This window comes from Chanodichthys erythropterus, chromosome 5 (genome assembly GCF_024489055.1).
Source record: "Chanodichthys erythropterus isolate Z2021 chromosome 5, ASM2448905v1, whole genome shotgun sequence".
NCBI classification, from domain to species: Eukaryota; Metazoa; Chordata; class Actinopteri; order Cypriniformes; family Xenocyprididae; genus Chanodichthys; species Chanodichthys erythropterus.
Genome location: NC_090225.1, coordinates 16,040,997 through 16,063,724, shown reverse-complemented (window position 1 = coordinate 16,063,724; position 22,728 = coordinate 16,040,997). Strand labels below are relative to the sequence as shown.

Below are 22,728 nucleotides of genomic sequence, written 5' to 3'. Positions count from 1 at the left end.
TCAATTAAAATCATGCAATTGAAAAGCCTTACAAGGAGGTTCATCGGGATGGTTTGAGTTAATAGCAAAAGCCTAAAAGTGCCAATGCTGACACGTTAATGTTGAATGTCTTGGGCAATGCAACACCAGTCTATTCCGCTCTTATAACCTGAGTGTAGGAGCCACAAACCTCTCACACTGCATCTGAATGCTAAAAATGTAATACAGTGTAGCTCAGAGGAGTCAAGAGGTCGTCACTGGGAGGAACCACATACTGACACTATAAAGAGAGTTTAGTGAGTGGTGTGTTAGGAAAAAACATTTTTCAAGTGATATCTGTAGTATTTGGTGAAGAAAGTCTCCAAAAGCTAAAAATTAAGCTAGTGAAAGCTTGTTCTAATTAAGCTGCCATCAAAGTTGTGAATGAATTGACATGACAATCTTTTTTTTAAATTATTTACTTAAAAAGCCTCCCAGGTACAGCCCATAACATTTTAAAATACAGCAGTTTACACAATTATTATTAACATAGGAAAATACTAAGGAATGCACTTGAGAACATGATTTTCAAATAAATACTCTGGGGAGAAAAAAAAAAAATGTTGGGTACAATAGATGAAAACAATTCACCAAAAGAATTAAGAAGCTGAAAATGATGTGCTTTAGAAACAAAAGACTTTTGGACAAAACATAATATGATACATGTCAGTTCAGTTACAAACATTGAAAATAAAAAGTGGATTCAGAAGCACTTTGTGACAATTTGCAACAATTAAGATGTTGGGGAACAACCACAGAGACAGTGCAAGTCTTTATGCATAGAAAATTAAAAACGTATACATAAAAAACAATCTACCCCACCTCCAAAACAAGAGGAATGTTTATCATGATCCTCCACCAAATTACAAGTTCAAAGGAAAGAACAGGTTGCAGTCCAGTGCATGCGGTCTTAAATAGTAAAAAAAAAAAAGTAACAAAAATCCGCTTACCGCCAAAACTACTGCACATTTATTTATCACTATTGCATAACAGCCACCATATATTAAATCTCAGACAGTTCCAATCTCAGAAGGTTCTTAAACCACGTACCAGCTCCAGGAATGTCTGAATGTGTATGCATTGCAACAGCGTTGTGTAACCCACTGCCTTGCACAGCACTATGCTACAGTACATGTGAGAGAATGATAAGAAATGATAAGTGTAAGAAACAAAGCTCATGGCGTGACTGAAAAATGGACTGCGGCCCAAACAACTGATAAACCAGCCCTCAAAGCTAATATAATGCTCTCACTGATGTTCACTTGAGATCACAGTGTCTTATTTAGATATTATGTAGCCCATAAGATTTTTAACTACTTCAAAGTCTCTTAATACACAAAGATCAATCCCACAGGATCTGCACATAAACATTGTTAAATAATGCAAAATTAACCTAGGTTCTACTGGATATCACCCAGTAAGGCTTTATGTTCTTTCTGCATCTAGAATATCTCGAGTAAGGCAGCCTCAAAAGATGATCTAATCCGTATTACTTCCCGATTTTGAACCGAATGGCCAGAGCGAATCTGAAGACATAGCATAGATACTACAGACAAAACAAAAATGTAACCTGAATGACTTCAATGAAAACAGATTTATAGGTAGACTTGGCATTTAGCGCTTGCCATTTAAGAGTGCAAAAAGTTGTGTCATGGGTACCCTGCATCAGACCTGTGTCAAATACTAGTCAAAAGTCATTATACTATATGCTATATGCATATTGAAGTCCAATGCCTTCGCAAATAAGTGTTTATATTTTTACAGGTACTTAAAACAGGTCGTATCTGCATATGGACGTTCCCCAACGTACGAGCAGAGCATTTTAAGTTATCAGCAGACCACTGTTACATTCTCCCATAGCATTCAACTGAAAAACATTAAATAAACAGGATTTTAAGACATTAGCTTTTCTCCAAATAAACATGTAATAATAAATATCAGTTTTAGTCATCTGCTAGTGCTGTGAAACAACCATTTTGTTTTGTAAAATGATTTAGTTGCATGATTACATCTACAGAGCCCAAAAGAACTGGCGACGTTTGTTTCCATCAGCTATGATTATAAACATAAGAGCATGTAAATATAATTCTCTGTCTATAAACATCTTAATTGGAGAGTTCTAAAGGAAACTGCTACAGTACTTACATATAATACTTACAGTTGAATAATATAATTTGACCATGGATCCTACACAACTATTGTGGTCCTATTTTGGTATATTTTTATGACAAACACCACATCAAATATATCCATATAACTGTACGGTTTGGTTGTCTAAGATGCCCACTGATAGATATTCCAATTAGGAAAGGTTTTAGTTACAGCTACAACAGCCAGTGAATTGTACTGTACAAATGGGGTCACATGACATATCTAGGTCTTGGGTCTTGACATGCAATACAACTTGCCTGTCCTAATCTACCTCAGAGTTACCTACTTCTTGACATGCAAATCAGCAATATATAGATGTTAAGGATTTGACTTGGACTCAGTCGGGTTAATCTTAGAGGTACTACTTACTACTAAACACTGGCTGTAAACTTTGGTTTGGTTAACTGGAGGGAAACTAGAGGTGTGGCTGGACATTTGTGAGCATATGCTACCATTACTTTACTGGAAATCACAATATAACACTAAAAATACATCTGCTAAGCACGCTAAATCTGAATGATCCTGGTCTGGCACTGTGTAAACATCGCTCGCAGTTCGTTCTCTTGGGTTTCATTGACAGCTTCTGGCTCTGGGCTTTTCTGTACCTTTGCTACAGCAAAGTTGATGCCTTGGGTAAGTCCAGCCTGGGTTAAACTAGCCACCTGCACCATGGAGCTCCTGATCTTCGCAAAGGGCGACACGACACGGCTTCCGTTGCCGTCCGCCGGGGAGTGTCCTGTGATGCCTTCCAAACTCTTTTGTGACCCGCATGATGTGGCGGAGCCAGCAGGCTGGACAGTCAGTAGATTTGCCCCTTGGACGGAGGACTCCACCTCAAGTTGAGATGGACGAGGGAGTTGCTGTTGTGAAGATCCCAATCTTGCGTCTGGATCCGAGGAGGCTTGAGGTGCTTGCTGTTTGGGTGCTGGAGCCACTTCCTCAAACACCTCTATTGGTTTAGTCTTGGCATCCTGAACAAACTTGTGGCAGTAAGCATCGATAGGTGTCCCGAAGTCAATCAGAATGGCTTCCTCTGCCTCCGAGGCTGTCCCAGGAGACTGGCCATCTAGGCCAACTGACAAGCTATCCGCAGTCTTATTATCACAGCCTGTAACTCGGATGACAGAGGGCACCGCAAGCTCGACGCTGCCAATTGACTGCGAGCGACTGCCAAGTCGAGGTGCAGATGCTACAATTCCACAGCTAGGAAGCACATAGTCTACGTTTTCCCGAGAGCCTGAGCATGGCTGCTCATCTGAGATGTAGGAATCAGAATCAGAGGAAATCTCATCCGAATGTTTGTCGTTAAGGTCTTTCAAGGATGCAGAACCAGTACTGCCATCATGGGTCTCTAAACTGCTGTCTGATTTCCAGAGGTTCACATGCAAATTGGGCTTGAGGAAGTTCACTTTCACCTCAGGCTTTGAGAAGGTCCCTAGTTTCCCCAAGGGCTTGAAATTTCCAATGTTGACGTTAGTCTTTGTCTGCTTCACTTTCTGGTTTAGCGTTGAGAACTTGTTCAAAAGGTAACTTTTGCCTTGAGCCAAACCAGACCCAAGGACTTGGTCCACAGCTTTTCCTTGTATTCCCATTATATCCTCGTGTGGTTTGCTGTGTTTCCTGAAACAAAGCAATTAAAGCAAGATTTATCAACAAAAAAAGCACGAATTGGCTTTGTTCAAAAGTGTCCTACAATGTGGACATGCTAGCAAACGCAACAAAAGCAATCATATCCAAACATATAACTTATTTAGAAATAAGATTTATGAAAAAGAAGTTTTAAAAAAATCTGATTTCCTCTGATTTCCCCTGAGGTCTGAACAAAGCCTATGTATCCTTCGTAATTAAGGTAAAAAAAACATCATGTTACAGAGTCTACTGAAGAAATCCACATACAAAAGTTGTTCCTTTTTTACCTCTCTAGTTTCTTCTCAATGACCAGGACGTCAAGCCCCATAGCTTGCTTTGTAATACGAAGCATTTCAGCAATGCACTGGAGTGTGTCTGAAATGCAAACAACCCAACAAGTGCAGAGGAAAGGATCAATTATTTAACACAAACACAAAACTCTTCAAGCTCCACCAGCTTACACAAGGCCAAGTTATATCTTTTACCAACTTAACCCATAATGTCATTCACAGAATTATGCAATACAGAAGAGCTGAACTAGTGCCACAACAAATCATGGTATCCCAACACAAACCTTTCCCATCATCCTCTGGATTCCGTGTAACAGCCCTCAGCGTATGGAAGTAACCGCTTATCTCCCCATTCTTATAGTGCAGCCGCATGCAGCAATATTTAGGCTTTCCGAAAAGAGTTGGTTCTGGACCTAAAAAGAACAACATTGGCAAGGTGTCATGATATTATGGAACATTTTATTTAATTGGACAAAAATTACACCCACAAGTTTATCTGCAAGCTCTTACCAATTTCAATCTTTTCAAGCCCTTCTAAACTGAGTCTCTGGTACTGGTTGACTTTGTCCGCCTCCTCATCATAACTAAATAGCAACAGCAAAGTGAAGTGGCATTACTAAATCAATGCCAAGAAAAAAGGATTTCTTATTTTAGAAAACACAAACATTGAGAGAAAATGCACTTACTAGGCTACATAATATGCACTGTTGGACAGCAGCAGAAGAACGTCAACATCTTTATGAGTGGCATCTATAAGACTAAAAGTGGGATGGGGAAAAACAGCATAATAAAAGGTCAATCTTGAAAGTGAGGCTCATAAATAGTACTATTATACTCTGGGCATTTAGGAGAAAGAGAAACACTGGGAAGGCAAAATGCATGAAATTTGACTAGAATGCATTTAATCATCCAATGTTAACTTTGGCCATAATATGTAATGCTTATTTGAGTTCATCTTCATACAAGATATACTCAAATAAAAATAATAATATGGTCAGAGCTAACCTCTTTCAATTCACAAAGATTTAAGAAAAATTCCAACCCAATCAGTAACAATTTTCAGACATCCATCACCATGACCTACCACCAACAAATGTCCATACAATTTGAGGAAATATGGCTCCCTCACCCAAACAATAATTGTACAGTAGAAAAAAAAAAATATGTACAAGTACCTCTGAGCCACTGATGAAAAACTGTAGGAGGAAGAGTACACTAACAATATGAATTTTTAAATCAAGCATTATATTAGATCTAAGTGTTATTACTGTATTTTTTTTATTGTAGTTCATCTTAAGTTGTAACTGAATGTTTCCCAATAAAGAGAAAAGAGAGATTACATAGATAAAGGGCCATTCACACAGAACACATTTCTTTATTCCACTGTGCAACTTTGTTACCATTTTTTTATGTAAATATTGAACGCCATTTTTAGAATGCTGTGTAGATGTTAGTCTAAGATAAAATAGGGACATTTTTAAAAAGCACAAAAGACCTTTTGTTTCTTTTGATTCCACTGCCCTGCATCTTGCGTATTTGAATGCAAAAACATGTCCTGTGTGTGCAGCCCATCAATACAGAATCTTTTTCTGAAACTGCATCATACAATTGGCATGAAATGAGAACTCTTCTTAACGGAAGATATTTTAAAGAATGTTGGTAATCAAACAGTTGATGGCAGCCATTGACTTCCACAGTGGGAAAAAATACTATGGAAGTCAATGGCTACCGTCAACCGTCTGGTTTCCAACATTCTTTAAAATATCATCTTTTGTGTTCAACAGTAGAAAGAAACTCATACAGGTTTGGAACAACACGAGGGTGATTAAATGATGACAAAATTTTCATTTTTGGGTGAACTATCCCTTTAAAGCACTGCATGATAAAGTTGAGGGCTCTCACCTCGGATCACAGTCGATAAGAGCCCATCCACCATGGAACTTCTCATCATCAGGTAGCAGCAGCTGCATGTACGTCTGCAGTAGGAAGCTGACCTGCTCCTGAGCTCCTCTTTGGCTCTCCTTCTCTTTCTCCTCATGCTCCTTCTCTTTGCTGAAGATGGAGTACAGGTCTTCTGTTACTGGATGGCCCATCATCAGGTCTGGGAGGATCAGAGAGACAGTACATGGCAGATGAGGCACTAAGGTGTGCTAACATCAAAAAGTTCACAATAGGGATTCAAACGACATTCTTTCATACTCACCAATGACGGCCTGTCGGTAGGCATCTCTGAAGCGGTTCAAATAATAACGATTAGCTGAGTTCACACCATCCTTCATCACCCCCGCTAACTTTCGCTCTCCTGTTCGTGTGAAATCTCCCTACACAACAGATTGCACATATCAGACTACGTGGACAAGTTTATTGGGTAGTCATCACTGTCCTACTTCAGTTATGTTAGAGACTTTAGTCTTAGTTTTTACTCCCATTACATCCTTAAAAAGATGCTGTGGGGATTCCTTTAGGAAGCCCAAATTTAACAACAAAACCATTTAAAATAAAAAAATTTTTAATTTTCAACAAGGTTTCACTAGTTAACATTAGTTACTACTTTAGTTAAGTTTTGTTAACATTAGTTAAAACACTGTGAACTAACATGAACAATGAATGACGGTATTTTTGTTAACTAACATTAACAAAGATTAATAAATACTGATTAAAGAACTTTTTTTATTTATATAATATGACTATATTATATATTAAATATTTATTAACTAACTATATTAATATATTATCCATTACATTTTTTTATTTATATAAATTAGTGATTAATTTATGTATAATATGTAAGATATGTAAGATTAAAATATCCACTAGAACAGTGTTGTATATTTTGTTGACTTGTGTACTTACATTATCCCAAATGTTTCCAAGAATGTTTAAATCCAGAGAAATAAGCAATTTTAACTAGGACACAGACCTTGTCCGTGCATCACCTATCAATGACATCATACCGCAGTTTCCGGTTCTATTTTGTAGAAACCATGGAAACACCAAAGACAGTTTAATATATTATGTGTTTTATTAGACAGGTGAGCAACTGTTTGGGTGGATACATTCATCGACAAAAAAACAAATCATGTTATATAGCTCATCTTATTGTTTAAATCTCGTTTTCTTGATTTACACCGAGTACCATGCCTAATATCGATCAAGCTTACTGCAGTGTGCATTAATTGTCTCACAGTAGCCGCCAAGGGAATGCAGAGTAAAGCTGTAACAACTTTCAATGCACAAATGTATCTAATCTGATAAAACAGTGCTGCATTACGTTTGACCAGAAGAAGCAGAAGCGGCGACTGTGGCATAATAAAAGTTCTGCTGCTCTCAAGACATGTGTCACGCTCGTTTCTCATTAGCAATCACTCTTGGCCCTGCTCTACTCAAAATCAAGGCGTCATCAAGCTATGCCTTTGTTTTGAATAAGCGACCTCTAACGGCAAAAAATTACATAGTGTGCTTTTAAGAAAAAAAATTATTAATCATTAATTTATATAAATAAGTGAATAAATTATTTATATAATAGTTGGATGATTTATATAATATAGTCACTCCCAATAAGATGACTGGTCAAAAGATTACTGACTTGTAAATCTGCAATCTTGATGCCATTTGCTGACAGATGGTGGTGTAAACAGGCAATGGGGACAGCATAAAATCAAAGGCAGGCATTCAATCTATTTACCTTCAGGGCAGCTGTGCCAGCATACTGACGGCTAATGGTGTCTCCATTGTTGGCCCACATCACCTGATAGATCCTGTAACACTTGAGGGGCAGTGGCTGCTCGGGTGGCATTACACCAAGTTTTTTCAGCTGGAACCAAACAGATCAAAAGACTCTTTGAATGTACTGGCATTCTGTGAGAATCTGAGAGCGGCATTGTTTTGTGGGCGCGGTATGGCAGCATTCCTAGAAGCCACAGTTTTATTTACACCTTAAGGCATTTAGCATATGATCTTATCCAAAATTACTTTAATTGTTATGTAAGAATTTATCCGTGTAGCATGTTCCAGTCTCAAATGTGAATTTGTATACCTGCTGTTCCATGACTACGCGGGCGATAGCGGCCTGTACCACGTTAGTTCTGTCCAAGCAATCCATGCAGTTAACCCGGAAGATGCCTTCCTGTTGGCAGATGACTCCTGCTTGGTCCACCCTATTTGCAAATCAAAGTAGATTGATGATAATTAACCAGCTGTCCAACTCGGGAGCAGTTCTTATGACAGAATTGGGACTTAAAGGCAAATGAAAGACTTACCAGGCCCATCTCATGTCTGTGATAATGTCATAGATGGCATCAGTGAGAGTCTGCACATTCTCAAACTTCATCCCTCGACTGGGAAGAGACAAAGGAGAAAATCTGTTGTAGAGATATTACCATAACAGGCTCTTTTGTAAAATTCAAAAGGGTGGGTATCTTACCAGTGCTCATGGAAGTCAAATGAAACATATGTTAGGTTGGGATTATTGTATAGCAGCACTTGTTTGAGGTAAGCATCACCAATCATCTTCTCACGTCCATTTTGGTCCACTAAATTAATGATGACCTGATGGCGAAAGAAAAAACCCTCTGTAATCTAAGGATATCTATTGCTTTTTGTTAGAGCTATAAAAGTTGTGTTGACAAATGCAATTAATTATGATTAATGCAGGTGGTCATTTGTTTTGACCATTAACACATTCATTTTGACAGAACATAATTGTGGTCTGGGTTGTTTCTAATAAAAAAAGAGAAAAAAAGCTGAACTAAAAAAGTTTAGGGTCAAAGAGTTTTTTTTTTTTTTTAAGAAAATAACACTTTTATTAAGCAAGGACACATTAGATTGATCAAAAGTGACAATAAAGACATTTATAATGTTACAAAAGCTTTCTACTTATGAAAAGAGTTCCCACAAAAATATTAAGCAGCACAACTGTTTTTAACATTGATCGTAAGAAATGTTCCTTGAGCACCAAATCAGCATATCAGAATCATTTCTGAAGGATCATGTGACATTGAAGACTGGAGTAATAGCTAATGAAAATTCAGCTTTGCCATCACAGGAATAAATGACATTTTAAATATACATTAAATTGATTATTTTAAAATTATCTTAAATTGTAATAATATTTCACAATATTACTGTTTTTACTGTATTTTTTGATCAAATCAATGCAGCCTCTGTTCAGTGTCATTATATATTATACATTACATATTTCATTATGAATGTCATCCACACAAAACTGCTGAATTCAGTAATTAAACACATTTATAGTCTTCTAAAGGAACTGAATGCCCTACTTTTTATACTACATTAAAAAAGTATTAGTATTTCACTCATTGAAATTGCTATTTTAAACACACCTTACCAGTTTTTTGTAAATCTCAACTTGCTGTTCAAAGTGAGAGGCAAAAAAAGGCATAGTTTCCCTCTCTCCTGCAAAGAAACACATATGAGATAACACATCATATAGGAAACACACAACACTGCAGGTGGATCACAGTATTGAAGTCATAGTAAAGTGCTGAGCCATCACCACTGAGCCTCAACATCCTCTCTGAGCACTATGTTCAACTAAGGAGCCATGAAAGCACACCTGCTTCACACCTGATGCCATTTACAGGACAAAACATTTCTAGACGATGACTACGCTGATGCATCACAGTGATAGCTTGTCAATAAACAGAAGTGCTAGACTGTGCTACGAGTTAGATCTCATTTATAACTCGAAGAGAGAATCGATTACATTGATATGCCCCACCTTTCTCTATCCGAGGTCTAGGGTTGTAGCGGTACCCAGCTTGGCTCCAGAACACAGGGACAGAGCCTCGCGTTTGTACAAAGGACAGCGTGTGACTGTGCACGTGGATTAGCTGCTCTGTCTCCACATAGTTGGCCACATGTCCATCTGCATCCACCCCCCTCCGCTTGTAGCGCATTCCTTCATCGCAAAGCACATGATGACATTATCATATTGATGGCATGCAGAGTAAATTTAAATTTCTTTATTTCTTTTGCTTTCCTATGTGCTGTACCTGCACGGTGGCGGCTTCTTCTGGAGATGAGGGCCACGGTGAAGCGAGGGTGAATATCATCCACACAGGTGGGTTCCTGCAGAGGCGTCTCCGGGCTGCTCCTCTCTTCATCAGAGCTCTCGTTGTAGTTCACCACCAGCTCCTCCACCTGCACGAAGCCTTGGATGATAGGAATCACCCAAAAGTCCACCTGAGGCACCTGCAAAACAGTATTATCACCATTCAGGGGTGTGTTTCCCAAACAACGATGTAACTCGCTGCTGAACTACCATAGTACGATGCATCGTTGAACAAATCAACTGGCTAGTCACGACTGTTTCCCGAAACCGTATTGTCGTAAACCTGTCGTTCAACCACGCTGGTGAATGACGTCACGCAGGTGGTGTAGTAATAACTTCTTTAAATGAATCCACTTGAGATCGAATTAATGCTAGAATTTCTACTATAAATTACAGAAATGGCATTTGAGGACTAATTCTCATTTCCCTCAGTTATTTTGCTTTATTTCCAGATTAAATCAAATGCTTGTTCTGACGTACTAGAGCACATACGCACATGCGCACTCTCCAGAAACGGTGCTTTAAATCTCTTTACAAATTAAAATATATAAATGACATTTATATATTCTAAATAAAAGATATACATTGTACTTGATGTCAGCTATCTTATTTTGCTCAAGATAATGATTTATTAAGTCCACATGTCATAAAAACAGGAAACTATGCTTCTAACCACAGCTCGAGAGTTGTCATTCCAACCACACAAGTTTGCGAATATTCATTTGACCTATGGTTTCGGGAAACACCAAATCGTTGAACTATGTAAGTAACGACGGAACTTGCGATGTTAGTTGGCTAATGATGCTTTTGGGAAACGCACCCCAGGGCTGGCTTACAAATTCAAACATTAACCATTAAAACTCTGGAAAATTTGAGAAAACAATTTTGCACCTGCAGGTCAATTAGGTCTTTGACCATGTGCTTGTTCCAGAAGAATCTATCATCCACCTAAAAGAAAACAAAAACATTATGGGAATCAGTATTCTGTGAGATTGTCAGATGGAATAGGCTCATGTTTGTGTTTTATGGACTTTCTATTGGAAAATACAGAGCGACAGGAAATGACTGGGGGGACAATGGAGAATGGGATTGGAAAATGACACCAGTCCACACCACAGACATTAATCATTTTAACACTGATGAATCAGTGTTATTAGTATTGTTTATATACTAACATAGTATTTATTAAAATTGTCTTTTTTTTTTTTTTAAATATTTATATTTTATTTCAGTTTGTCATTTTTCATCTTATATTTATATTTTATTTTATTTCATTTCAGATTTATTTAAATTATATATATATATATATATATATATATATATATATATATATATATATATATATATATATATATATATATATATATATATATATATATATATATATATATATATATATATATATATATATTTTAGCTAACAATAACACTGTGGTGAACCCACTATTGCTTCTTCCCTTCAATCTTTGTTTATTGTTAGCTATATCTTAAGAAATAACTGATACAAATTTGTCAGAGCTCAACTGTTTAGAGCAATATCCAGGAAGTGTCTAAATATAATAGTTTATTCTTTGAAAAAAGAGAAATGAAGCTTGGCTATAAATGTCTTGCATCCTGTATGTGTGGGACAAGTGCAAAAGAGTGCGAAACATCATCACTCTAATAAACTCAACAGTTTCCTGCTTTCTCAAGTATTTGCACAATTGTCGCCAATCTCAATATTAATTTACATTTTAAAATTAGTCATTATCCTAAAGTAAGTCTTTTATCATTTTTTCTTATTGAAAATGGAAGGAGTTGAAGTAAATAAACAGCTACTAACTAAATTGAGATTGCCGTCTTTCTAAAAAATAACTTGAAACCAGAAAGCTAAAATACTCAATCAGTACACATTTAACTTTCAAAATGCATAAAACAGTCTCTCACCTTTTTCCACAGGGGTTGATCTGACTTGCCTAATGCTCCCTGTCGCTGGACTGTATTGGTGAGGTCATAGGTCAGACTATAGTAAAATGAATCCGAGTCCATGAATATCTTATAGAGCTCATCAAGCAGCCGCCTCTCCAGACGTTCTTTCTCTTTACTCTCTTTGACCTGAAAGGCAGGGGAATACTGGATGGGAGTGAACAAACAAAAGGAGATTAAAGAGACAATCCTAAGTTAAAGAGAAGTACATTTATTGGGGGAATCAGGAGACTCAGTTTTTACATTAACCACGCTAACATGTCAAAGTACTAACAGATTAAGTAAAACAGGAATATTTAGTGTCAAAATGATTGCCATTTTAAAATGATATCAATTATCAAAATTTCCAAATGACCCATCAACCTTTTTCTTCATGGGAACAGCAACATTAGATTTGATCTGACTCAGGGTCTTTAACAGGAACTTGGACTCATCTGGTGACTGGGTGATTTTCTCAGGTTTGTTGATTCCAAAATGATGCTTTTTACAGAGCTGCAAGAGAATGAGAGAAAAAGAATAGTTTATAAAGAGTTAGTGTTATTGCTAACAATCTGCTGTTATTGGTGACAAACCTACATCCACATATAGAGGGTATGCACGTGACGTCACTGTCGGCTGGAGTGACTGCGGTTATGCCCACTTAGTGACAAAAAAGATTGAGTGGCAGCATTGGTTTTCAGTGTAAATGCCACGAAAAACACACAAAACACATTCAAAATGGGAAAGAGCTGTGCGATTGACTGTACAAATAGATTTGACAAGAAATATGAAGTATATTTTTACAGACTGCCAAACGCTAAAGAAAAGAGAAGCATATGGATCGCAGCAATTCACAGAAAAAACTGGACTCCAGGCAGAGGAACATGGATTTGCAGTAATTTTATTAATATGTTGAATTGTATTGTTTATATATTGTATTGTTATATACTGTATTGACACTCATCAATTAAATATTTACAATCTTATATTCTGCATAATTGGGTGTTTTTTAATAAACACGGATAAAAACTATACAAGTTTTAGGACAGGATGATATATATAACATTGATATAAGCGATTACCCAGATTTAGACCTACCTATATTGTATTTATATAAAACGTTCACAGGCAAATTTGCTTTATGTATTTTCCTGGCGTCAAAATCAGGCACATATAAATTCCTGGAAACAAGGTTCCTGGCTGCATGTCAATATCCATGAATTACTAAATCTCTGGTAAGTTGTGACAGGAACACTATTGAGTCCAACCTTTAGTTTAATAGGTGTTTTACTCATGTTTTTGCAGTTTCCCTTAATAAATCCAGTCATTCAAGCAGGCTCTTTTGCCACTCAGTCCACCTGAGGAGATGTGTTTCGACGGGAAAGTGACATCAGTGCATACCCTCTATAGTACATGATCTCTGTTTACCCTGCTCAAGTCCATCTGAAAAATGCTGCTACGGTAATTGCTTTAATTAAAACCAAAAGGGTGCCAGGTTGTGTACTAAAACTAGCCTGCTGATGCCAGAGCAGATTCATGTGCCCATTAAATAGAAAGAACAACTAGAGTCAAACTACACAGGCAGGCTGCTATCTCAAAGTAATTTAAGGCAATTATTCTGTGATAAACTACTCAAGCAGAGATAGCACACCAGGAGAATGGATTACAGTGACCTCTGACTGTTTCACTTACATGTTAAACATCTCCTTTCAATCCCAGAGGCTCTGCTGAGAGACTGACTCCTTAGAAACATCATGCTTCCTCTGGAACCCTTAGCAACAAACACCACTACTCTTGCACCAATTATGTGTCAACCATTTACAAAACAAAAGGGCTGAAATACCTAAAGTCCAAGCATCAACTGGACACTCTAACAAGTGGGAATGTGGGAAGACAGTCTGGTAAATTCTATCAGGATCCAATAACGCTTGCTACAAGAAATAACTCTTTTTTGTTTGTTTGTTTGTTTTTTAATTCCTATTAAGTGCTTTGAAACACTTAAAGGGGCTATATATAAGAATTTTCATGTATACATTGCTTTTTTATTGCCAACGTGTAAACAGCTTGTAACAAAACTTGAAAAAAAAAAAGACTTTCCCGACTTCCTAGAATGTCTCTGAAAGTGAAGTTATGTATAAGACTCGGGACGTTTTTGCCGGGAAAATCAAAAGGATGTGACGTTTGAGCACACTCCAGAGAGCCTCTCTTCCATTCAATGACACAAAATAAAAGCTTATACAATGTACACGATAATGCTGAAAGTAATGTCAATGTGTAATCCAAAGAAAAGGGATCAATTCAAGCTATAGCCTCACATAGCCAGATCTATAGTCTATAGTCTCAAATATACTTAGTAATCAAACTATCATATTAGTGTAATTTTAATTACCTCATCTGTCGACAATAATGATGGTGACTTGTGCAAACATATCCAGATTCCTATGATCAGATGCTTTCTTAACCGCCGTTTTCTCACAGCTGTCATTTTTGTTGTTTCTTTCATTACTGAGAGGTAAGTGTGCAGCACATATTTAAATATTCATCTAAACATCGTTCTCAGCAGCGTGGGCGGCGTCAGGAAGTTTGTTAACAGTATATTGCTGCAAAGGTATTTTCAACTTCTTCATACTTCAAAGCAAAGAACTAAAAAAAAAAAAAAAAGAATTTTGCCATGAGTATATCAAGGCCTTCAAACATGATCAGTCTCTTATACGATTTGTGTATGAGAGTACGAGAACAAGCAACAAGTTTTATTGTTTGATGCAGTTTCACTTAACGGCCACCTGAGTCGCTAATAACAGGGGTTTCCGAATTCTACATATAGCCCCTTTAAAGGATTAGTTCACTTCTGAATGAAAATTTCTTGATAATTTACTCACCTCCATGTCATCTAAGATGTTTATGCCTTTCTTTCTTCAGTCGAAAAGAAATTAAGGTTTGTGAAGAAAATATCCCAGGATTCTTCTCTATATAGTGGACTTCAATGGGGAACCACGGGTTGAAGGTCTAAACTGCAGTTTCAGTGCAGCTTCAAAGTGCTCTACGTGATCCCAGACAAGACCCTTTTTCCTTGCCTAGCAAAACGATCAGTCATTTTCTAAAAAAAAAAACCATTTATATACTTTTTAACCACAAATGCTTGTCTTGCACTATCTAACGCAAACGTGTACCCTTAAACCAGAGTACCGCGGTACTTCTGCCTACGTCACGCATGACCTTTCAATGTAATGCATGGTGCATTTGTGGATGCAGTGCAAGATGAGCATTTTTGGTTAAAAAGTATATACTTTTTTTTTTTTTTTTTTTTTTTAATGACCAATCATTTCGCTTATTCCTTGTCTGGGATCACATAGAGCTCTTTGAAGCTGCACAAACTGCAATTTAGACCTTCCTACTGGTGAACCCCACTGAAGTCCACTAAATGGACAAAAATATTTTTTTATTTTTTTTGTTTTCCTCAAACCTTAATTTATTTTCAACTGAAGAAAGACATAAACATCTGAACATGGGGGTGAGTAAATTATCAGGAAATTTTCATTCAGAAGTGAACTAATCCTTTAACCCTGGGTCATTCTAATGCTTGGGTAAATGGAATCTTAAAATATCTTTAATCCGGGGTTACAATTAATCCTCGGTATATTCACTAATTGCACATCAACCATTTACTACACAAGAGGGCTAAAATAACTAAAGTCTTGGCCTAAGCATCAACTGGGCATACTAACAAGTGGGAATTTGGGAAGACAGTCCAGTAAATTCTATCAGGATCCAATGAATGCTCTCTACCAACATGGATAATGACAAGAAATAACTCTTCAAAATGTTAGAGCAACACATCTTTATGATGAAATGTAATGTAGCTAAGTTTTACATTATGTCTTCTTCTGATTCTATACTATCTTTAATTAAATCCAGCATGGAGAATGTTTGCAAAAAACAGTATTAGTCACCTCTAACTCTAGATCCTGTGGTTCATCCTCTGAGAGTGGAATGACTACTATCTTGGTGATCTTGTAGACTTTGTGGTCTCCTGGCAACTGGCCCACCAGTGCTTTCTGGCGAATCAGGATCAGACCCAGAGGAAGATCTGCCCAAAAGGAGGGAGGAAGGAAATGTGTCATGAGTGCAGAGTTCCACGCCTCATTTTCCTGTTCTATCCGGCATGAATCATTCCTATGGCAAACATTCTCATAACAATGACTTCAAAGACATTTGCATGATGAGATGCAGTCATACTTTCACTGACAACTCAATGTAAATCAATAGATAAAAGCGCATCCTGCAGCAGGCAACTCTGACATCTCAAGGTGGAAAATTTAATGAGAACGGCCTGGGCTCTTTGTAGGAACGGTACAAGGAAATATCAGCTTTGCCAACTGGATTATGTTACAAAGTAAGGCATGTATAATATGAAACTGATGATATGGCTCATTTATTTGTGTAGCCTTGCCCTGAAAAAATGCAAATGAGCATAAAAAGTCAAACAATTGTTTTAGCCATCAATAATACTACAAAATGCTGAGTACATATACAGACATAGCAAGTATTTCTCTGATAAAGGAAGAGAAATAATGACATTATACATAATGTCAACCTGTTAACAATAGACAAGAGGTTGACTTCTCAAATCAGCCAACTGAATGATGAAATGAAAGTATGATGTATGCCATCATTTCACTTTCACTGTGTATATAATCCCTCAAGAGCTTCCTTTTTAATCTATTAAGAGGCATTGTTTAATGGAAATGGATGTCTATGTATGGATCAACCATGACAATATTCTTTGAACTGAGTATCATGTAAATACCACGGTATGTGAACAATTATTCAGTGCCATTCTATTTAACCTGCTAAAGCTATATCAGAACAGATGGGCTTCAAAGCACTGAAAGACATTTAGCAATTACAAAAAAAAAAAAAAAAAATCAAACCAAATTTAGCTGAAATGTCTGATGCTGGAGCATCATTATTTTAATTACGAGTCTCTGGTACCCAGTTTCTTCCTGCTGCAAACTGAATTACAGAAGAAACAAATAAAAATTGTTTCTATTAAATCAGGCTCTGAATGGTATTTTAGCAAAAATAAGGTCTGCTTTAGTCCAAGAGCCACCAAATTTATTGCAAACATTACAGTGAATTTAAAATATTAATTCTCATCCTTTATACACAAAATATACTAGAATGACGATCAGACTTACCCGCATGAAGCTGTATTTTTCCAATAATACCCTCTACAAGGCCCAGACAGACAGGGTTCCATGCTAGCAGGAGGTCGGTTGCTGAAAGAAGGTTTAAAATAAAGTCATAAGTGTTCAAAACATTTTTTTCAGTTCCTAATAAGGGCGTATCACACTTGTGATATTTAACCCTGGGTCATTCTAAACCCTGGGTAAATGGAATCCTGGGTTATCTTGCTACACATTTTACCTGCTCACAAATTTACCCAGGGTTAACAATTAATTCTAGGTATTTGTACACTGAAGTTTCAAACTGTACATTCCTAATCCCAGGGTTAATGTTCTTATTTGCATATTTGCCGTGTCAGTGTCGTTGACTGTATTTTTATCACTATGAATTTTTATCCTGAATTTGGACTATAAAAAGGTAAGAATGAAATGATCTCTTCTTTACCCCAAATCGCGCTTTCCATTATCATTTGACAATTTTTTTCATGACTGTCCAAAGCATGTGAATATGAGGTATGCAATTGGGAGTTTGTTGTTAAGCATCTAGCTGTAAGATTTTACCACCATATAATTTCACACTGTACAAATTTCATAACCCAGGGCAAAAAGTGGTGCTACTGCTAACCCCATTCTAAATTAAATATGTGAAAGGTTTCTACCCAGGATTAAAATGAAGTTTAGAAAACTGTAGGTAATTCAAGCAACACAAAACAGGAGTTTTCGCCCTCAGATAAGGCACGCTTTATGTTTTGAAATATTTTGGTAAATATAGTCAGGGTTATGTGGTTGTTCACAATTGATCTTAAAAAAACTATCAAAAACCAGGTTCCTCACAAAGATGACTGCTGTCTTAGGTCACCAATTTGCTAAGTAGTTCCTCTTAAGATGATTGATTAGCATCACCTACATTGTCAGGTATGATGTGCGGGGTCTGAAATGTCATATGCAAAGACAGCATTTTCTGGAGCGTCTACGAATATGGTAGCTTAATGGCTCCTACTATCCTTTGACAGAAATCATAGTTCCACTTGGAAGAGGATGCTCTCAGCACATTTGCACTGTCATGCACTCAACCATCTCCTGACTAATTGGGAAGAGACGTTCACCAACTGTTGATGGATTGGGAGTTGGATGAGCTGCATCATGAAGTTGCAAAAAACCCTCCAAAATGACCATCAGCTTGGCATTGGACATCATTCCAGTTTGAGGAAAGTTCTCCAACTACTACATCATGAAAAGCTAGTACATTCGTGGAGTTGAATGATATCTTGGTATTCGCAATTACTTGATGGGAACCAATACCAAGAAATTCTGAAAATTCTGTTATGACGATTACACAATATGTAATTAAAAATACATCAATGTGATCTATTCATACGAGTATCTAATGGAAGTTTGAAGTGGCTTACCTTTAACTTGACATTATGATCTATTCATCTGGCACACTACACTGACTGGGACTGAATAATAAACAAACTATTAAGTAATACAGTGGTATAACCTCACCCAGACATGCTGGCAACTGTGGAATTTGTTCAAAAGAACTGAGACTATCCATGCATCATGAATACAGTGGAAACCCTTATCCAGTTAAATAATGAAACAGACTGCAACCTAAACCCGATCAGCACGGCTGCACACACGTGGCTAAAAACAGCTAAACTTATTCAAATCTTCGCAGGCTACAGTGTCCTCAATACACTGCAAGATGGACTAGCTGCCCATCTAGTTTCAGACTTGGCAAGAGATAGAAGCGTGTGAATAGGCTGACATTCACAGGTGAGATGAACAAGAGTGTGAAAAACGCCTGTCGTGGTTGAGCATGCAAACCTTTTCGCAAAAAACCTCCCCCAAAAAAACAAAATAAAAGTCTACTAAAAAATATTTCTAGTAAACACATTTTTGTCATTTCTGATAAAAGGCATACAATTCACAAGAGCGATATCAAAACTGTCTGAGGTTAAAGAAGCCTATCGGGACATACTTTATTAGTTTAAGGCCTGGGCAGATAACTTTCATTTGATTATCTACCACTACTATGACACCTACCACTTTCTCCAGTAAAACAGTCACATGTCTGACCCTGACTTTAACCTTCACCATTTAACTGTGTATCCATATTCCCTTGTGAGACATCTATAAGCATTAGCATTATCCAGCATATTTAGAAATACACACTGGTCAGACGAGTTAATGGACATTTAAATATTTATTCACTACTGACATTTCTTCCCACCAGCCATAGTTTTTAAAGAACCAATTATAATCAAAATACACTAATGATATTTAATTAAGACCATTTGTAACCCCTGTAAACTGGTTAAAGGCTATTATTCACAGATCTAGCCTGCACTATTGGAACTGGGCCCAAAGGATGCCATAACTCAAAACCAAGTTCATTTTTATGCAAAATGTGTTTTTAGATAATATATAAAAAATTCATTTTGTTTATTATATCATATATGCATTTCACTCAAATGACAATTCTGTCATCATTTACTCGTATATAATACATCCTCGTATTGTGTGGCTTTCTTCCATGGAACACGAAAGTAGATATTTGAATTTTAAACACTGACAGGCTTTCACTATTCTCTTTTATTGCATGGGGGAAAACATGATATGAAAGTAATGGCAACTGAGTCTGACTGTGCCTAACACTCTGCCCAACATCTCCTTTTTTGTTCCACATTTTTGGAATAACATGGTGAGTAAATGAAGTCAGAAATGTAATTTTCATGTGAACTGCCCCTTTAAGATTATCAATTGACATCTAAACGCCCTTGACCAAAACATACTGACCCCCGAGCCACATATACTGTAGTAAGTAAAAGGGGTTTCATGCGACCAAAACATCAGAGGTTTGCACAGACACTCATGTCATGCACGCGCAGCTGCTTTAAAAGTAGGGCAATGAAAACACCACAACTGGGCATCTTTCAAGTCAACAGCCTCGCTCGACAAATCACAAAAAAAACTGATATTTCCATCTCTTTTAGTATTTATACAACTATACAACTCAGTGATCCATCTTCTCCTGTCAGGAGCACAAAATCATTTGTCTCTGTTTTGAAGCAGCGTGTCGTGTCCATTATGCGTGAGAAAAATGGCAACAACGTAGACAGTAAGAACGGAAACATTGAGGCACTGAAACATATGTACACTGTTATAAGTTAAAATGCAAGCATTACCCGGTCTCACGGCCACAGATCCATCCTTCCTGCTGCACCACAGCGCGTTATCTCCGCTCTGGAGAATATAATGATCTTTAGCTTGAAACAGCTCCATGTTTATCATAATACCAAAACATAAGAGCGTCCCGATACTAAACCGCTGGATTTGTTCCCAAACGGAAAAACGAGGAAATGAAGCTGCTCCCTTGTCGTCCACTGGCAATCCAAATAGACTCCAGCTAACCTGCTAGCTCTGTACCTGTGTAAACATTTATAATAATCTGATAAAGCATCGTGCCTCTATGTCAGGTACTGGCCGATCATCGAAAACGGGTCCTCTGCGAATTTAATGTCAGTTTATTATGTGCGATATTGTAGTAGTGGTTCGGAAATGTACCGGTCTGTCTAATATTTTCCACTGAGGGGAGCAGCAGCAGCGACTGAAACAATTTCCTCCAGTTAAACACACACGTGACCTCCTCCGTCACACCGAACATAGTTCATCTGTGACTAGATGCCCCATCTGCAATACTTGTTTTGATGTATTATTTTATGTTAGATCGTTTCTTGTATTGCATTGTATTTTGGAGAACCTTATATAATTATTGAGCTGTTTCGATATTATATTGCTGATGCAATGTTTGAAGGGTTGTCAAATTTGGTATTATTCGAAGTAAATTCATGGTTCTGTGGGTTAAAATAATAAATCATTCAAGTCGACATTATGGTGGTCACACTTATCTTAATGATCAAATATATTTGGGAAATGTGTTTAATAAATTGATAAACCATATTCCAATTTTGTCTATGTATCTTGTGATTATGATTCTAACAAAAGCGCATGAGCAGTAATGTTGCTGTGATGTTTAAAAATATTGGCTTGAGCACTTTTGTTGGAATTATTTCGGACACATCAAAAGCAGAAACATGTTCTGTGTGAACTGCAGTTTCCATTGTTTTTCTATGTAAACATGCACTAGTTTCTTGGCACCCTTGACAGTTTATAGCCTTGGGCCCTTTGTGAAATTGCATTTTGGGGGGTGGGGGGACCCTGTCTGAAAAGGGACCCTAGAATCATTCTAACATTCCACTGTTTTACAGCGCCCCTGTCTGTGTTTTGCATGCAAAATGAGATCTGTGTGAATGGTCCCTGAAAATGTGGGCCCTACTAACTTATGAAAAAAAATCAGTATTTTACGTTTTAGCGAATTGGTAGCTAATTCTTATAAAATTCTTATAAAAACATCTCATCTATATGTTTTGCTACAATCTACTTACGCCCCACTAACTGTTAGATTTAGGGTTGGGGTTTGGGGTGGACTTTACAGGATTAGTTCACTTTCAAATAAAATTTTCCTGATAATTTACTCATCCATGTCATCCAAGATGTTCATGTCTTTCTTTCTTCAGTCGAAAAGAAATTAAGGTTTTTGATGAAAACATTCCAGGATTATTCTCCTGATAGTGGACTTCAATGGCCTCCAGACGGTTGAAGGTCAAAATTACAGTTTCAGTGCAGCTTCAAAGGGCTTTAAAGGTGCCCTAAAACTTTTTTTTAAAAGATGTAATATAAGTCTAAGGTGTATGTACAGTGTTTATTTTGATGTTTACATTGATTCTGAATGAGTTTGAGGCTGTGCTCCGTGGCTAACGGCTAATGCTACACTGTTGGAGAGATTTATAAAGAATGAAGTTGTGTTTATGCATTACACAGACTGCAAGTGTTTAAAAATGAAAATAGCGACGGCTCTTGTCTCCGTTAATACAGTAAGAAACGATGGTAACTTTAACCACATTAAACAGTACATTAGCAACATGCAAACGAAACATTTAGAAAGACAATTTACAAATATCACTAAAAATTTCATGTTATCATGAATCATGTCAGTTATTATTGCTCCATCTGCTATTTTTTGCTATTGTTCTTGCTTGCTTACCTAGTCTGATGATTCAGCTCTGCACATCCAGACGTTTATACTGGCTGCCCTTGTCTAATGCCTTTCATAATGTTGGGAACATGGGCTGGCATATGCAAATATTGGGGGTGTACACCCTGACTGTTACGTAACAGTCGGTGTTATGCTGAGATTCGCCTGTTATTCGGAGGTCTTTTAAACAAATGAGACTTATATAAGAAGGAGGAAACAATGGAGTTTGAGACTCACTGTATGTCATTTCCATGTACTGAACTCTTGTTATTTAACTATGCCGAGATAAATTCAATTTTTGAATCTAGGGCACCTTTAAACAATACCAGACGAG

At 37.1% G+C, this 22,728-nt stretch overlaps 1 protein-coding gene across 3 annotated transcripts; it reads right to left on the bottom strand.

The window, feature by feature from the left end:
* Positions 1–455: 455 nt before the first annotated feature.
* inpp5f (inositol polyphosphate-5-phosphatase F) lies at positions 456–21,888 on the bottom strand. 3 transcript variants are annotated; one of them, XM_067386284.1, is made up of 21 exons: positions 20,485–21,888; positions 17,306–17,386; positions 16,058–16,194; positions 12,492–12,620; positions 12,090–12,275; positions 11,056–11,112; positions 10,106–10,304; positions 9,832–10,011; positions 9,439–9,506; positions 8,512–8,636; positions 8,348–8,425; positions 8,125–8,245; positions 7,774–7,902; positions 6,292–6,409; positions 5,991–6,189; positions 5,264–5,284; positions 4,775–4,846; positions 4,599–4,672; positions 4,373–4,501; positions 4,086–4,173; positions 456–3,789 (listed from the first exon to the last, which is right to left on the bottom strand). In XM_067386284.1, the coding sequence occupies exons 1-21, from the start codon at positions 20,588–20,590 to the stop codon at positions 2,676–2,678; spliced, it is 3,411 nt and encodes a 1,136-aa protein (XP_067242385.1). In that variant the 5' UTR covers positions 20,591–21,888; the 3' UTR covers positions 456–2,675. The 3 variants fall into 3 exon arrangements, with proteins under 3 accessions (XP_067242385.1, XP_067242386.1, XP_067242387.1); XM_067386285.1 differs by lacking the exon at positions 5,264–5,284; XM_067386286.1 differs by lacking the exons at positions 16,058–16,194; positions 17,306–17,386; positions 20,485–21,888 and adding an exon at positions 14,497–14,690.
* Between the last annotated feature and the right edge of the window lie 840 nt (positions 21,889–22,728).

Excerpts from the sequence above, each read along its gene's own strand:
- inpp5f (XM_067386284.1), bottom strand. The coding sequence starts at position 20,590 with ATGATAAACATGGAGCTGTTTCAAGCTAAAGATCATTATATTCTCCAG. Across the intron at positions 8,637-9,438 it reads TTGAGATTTACAAAAAACTG|GTCATCATTAATTTAGTGGA; the intron begins GTAAGGTGTGTT and ends TTTCGCCATCAG. Across the intron at positions 4,502-4,598 it reads GCTTGAAAAGATTGAAATTG|GTCCAGAACCAACTCTTTTC; the intron begins GTAAGAGCTTGC and ends TGTTCTTTTTAG.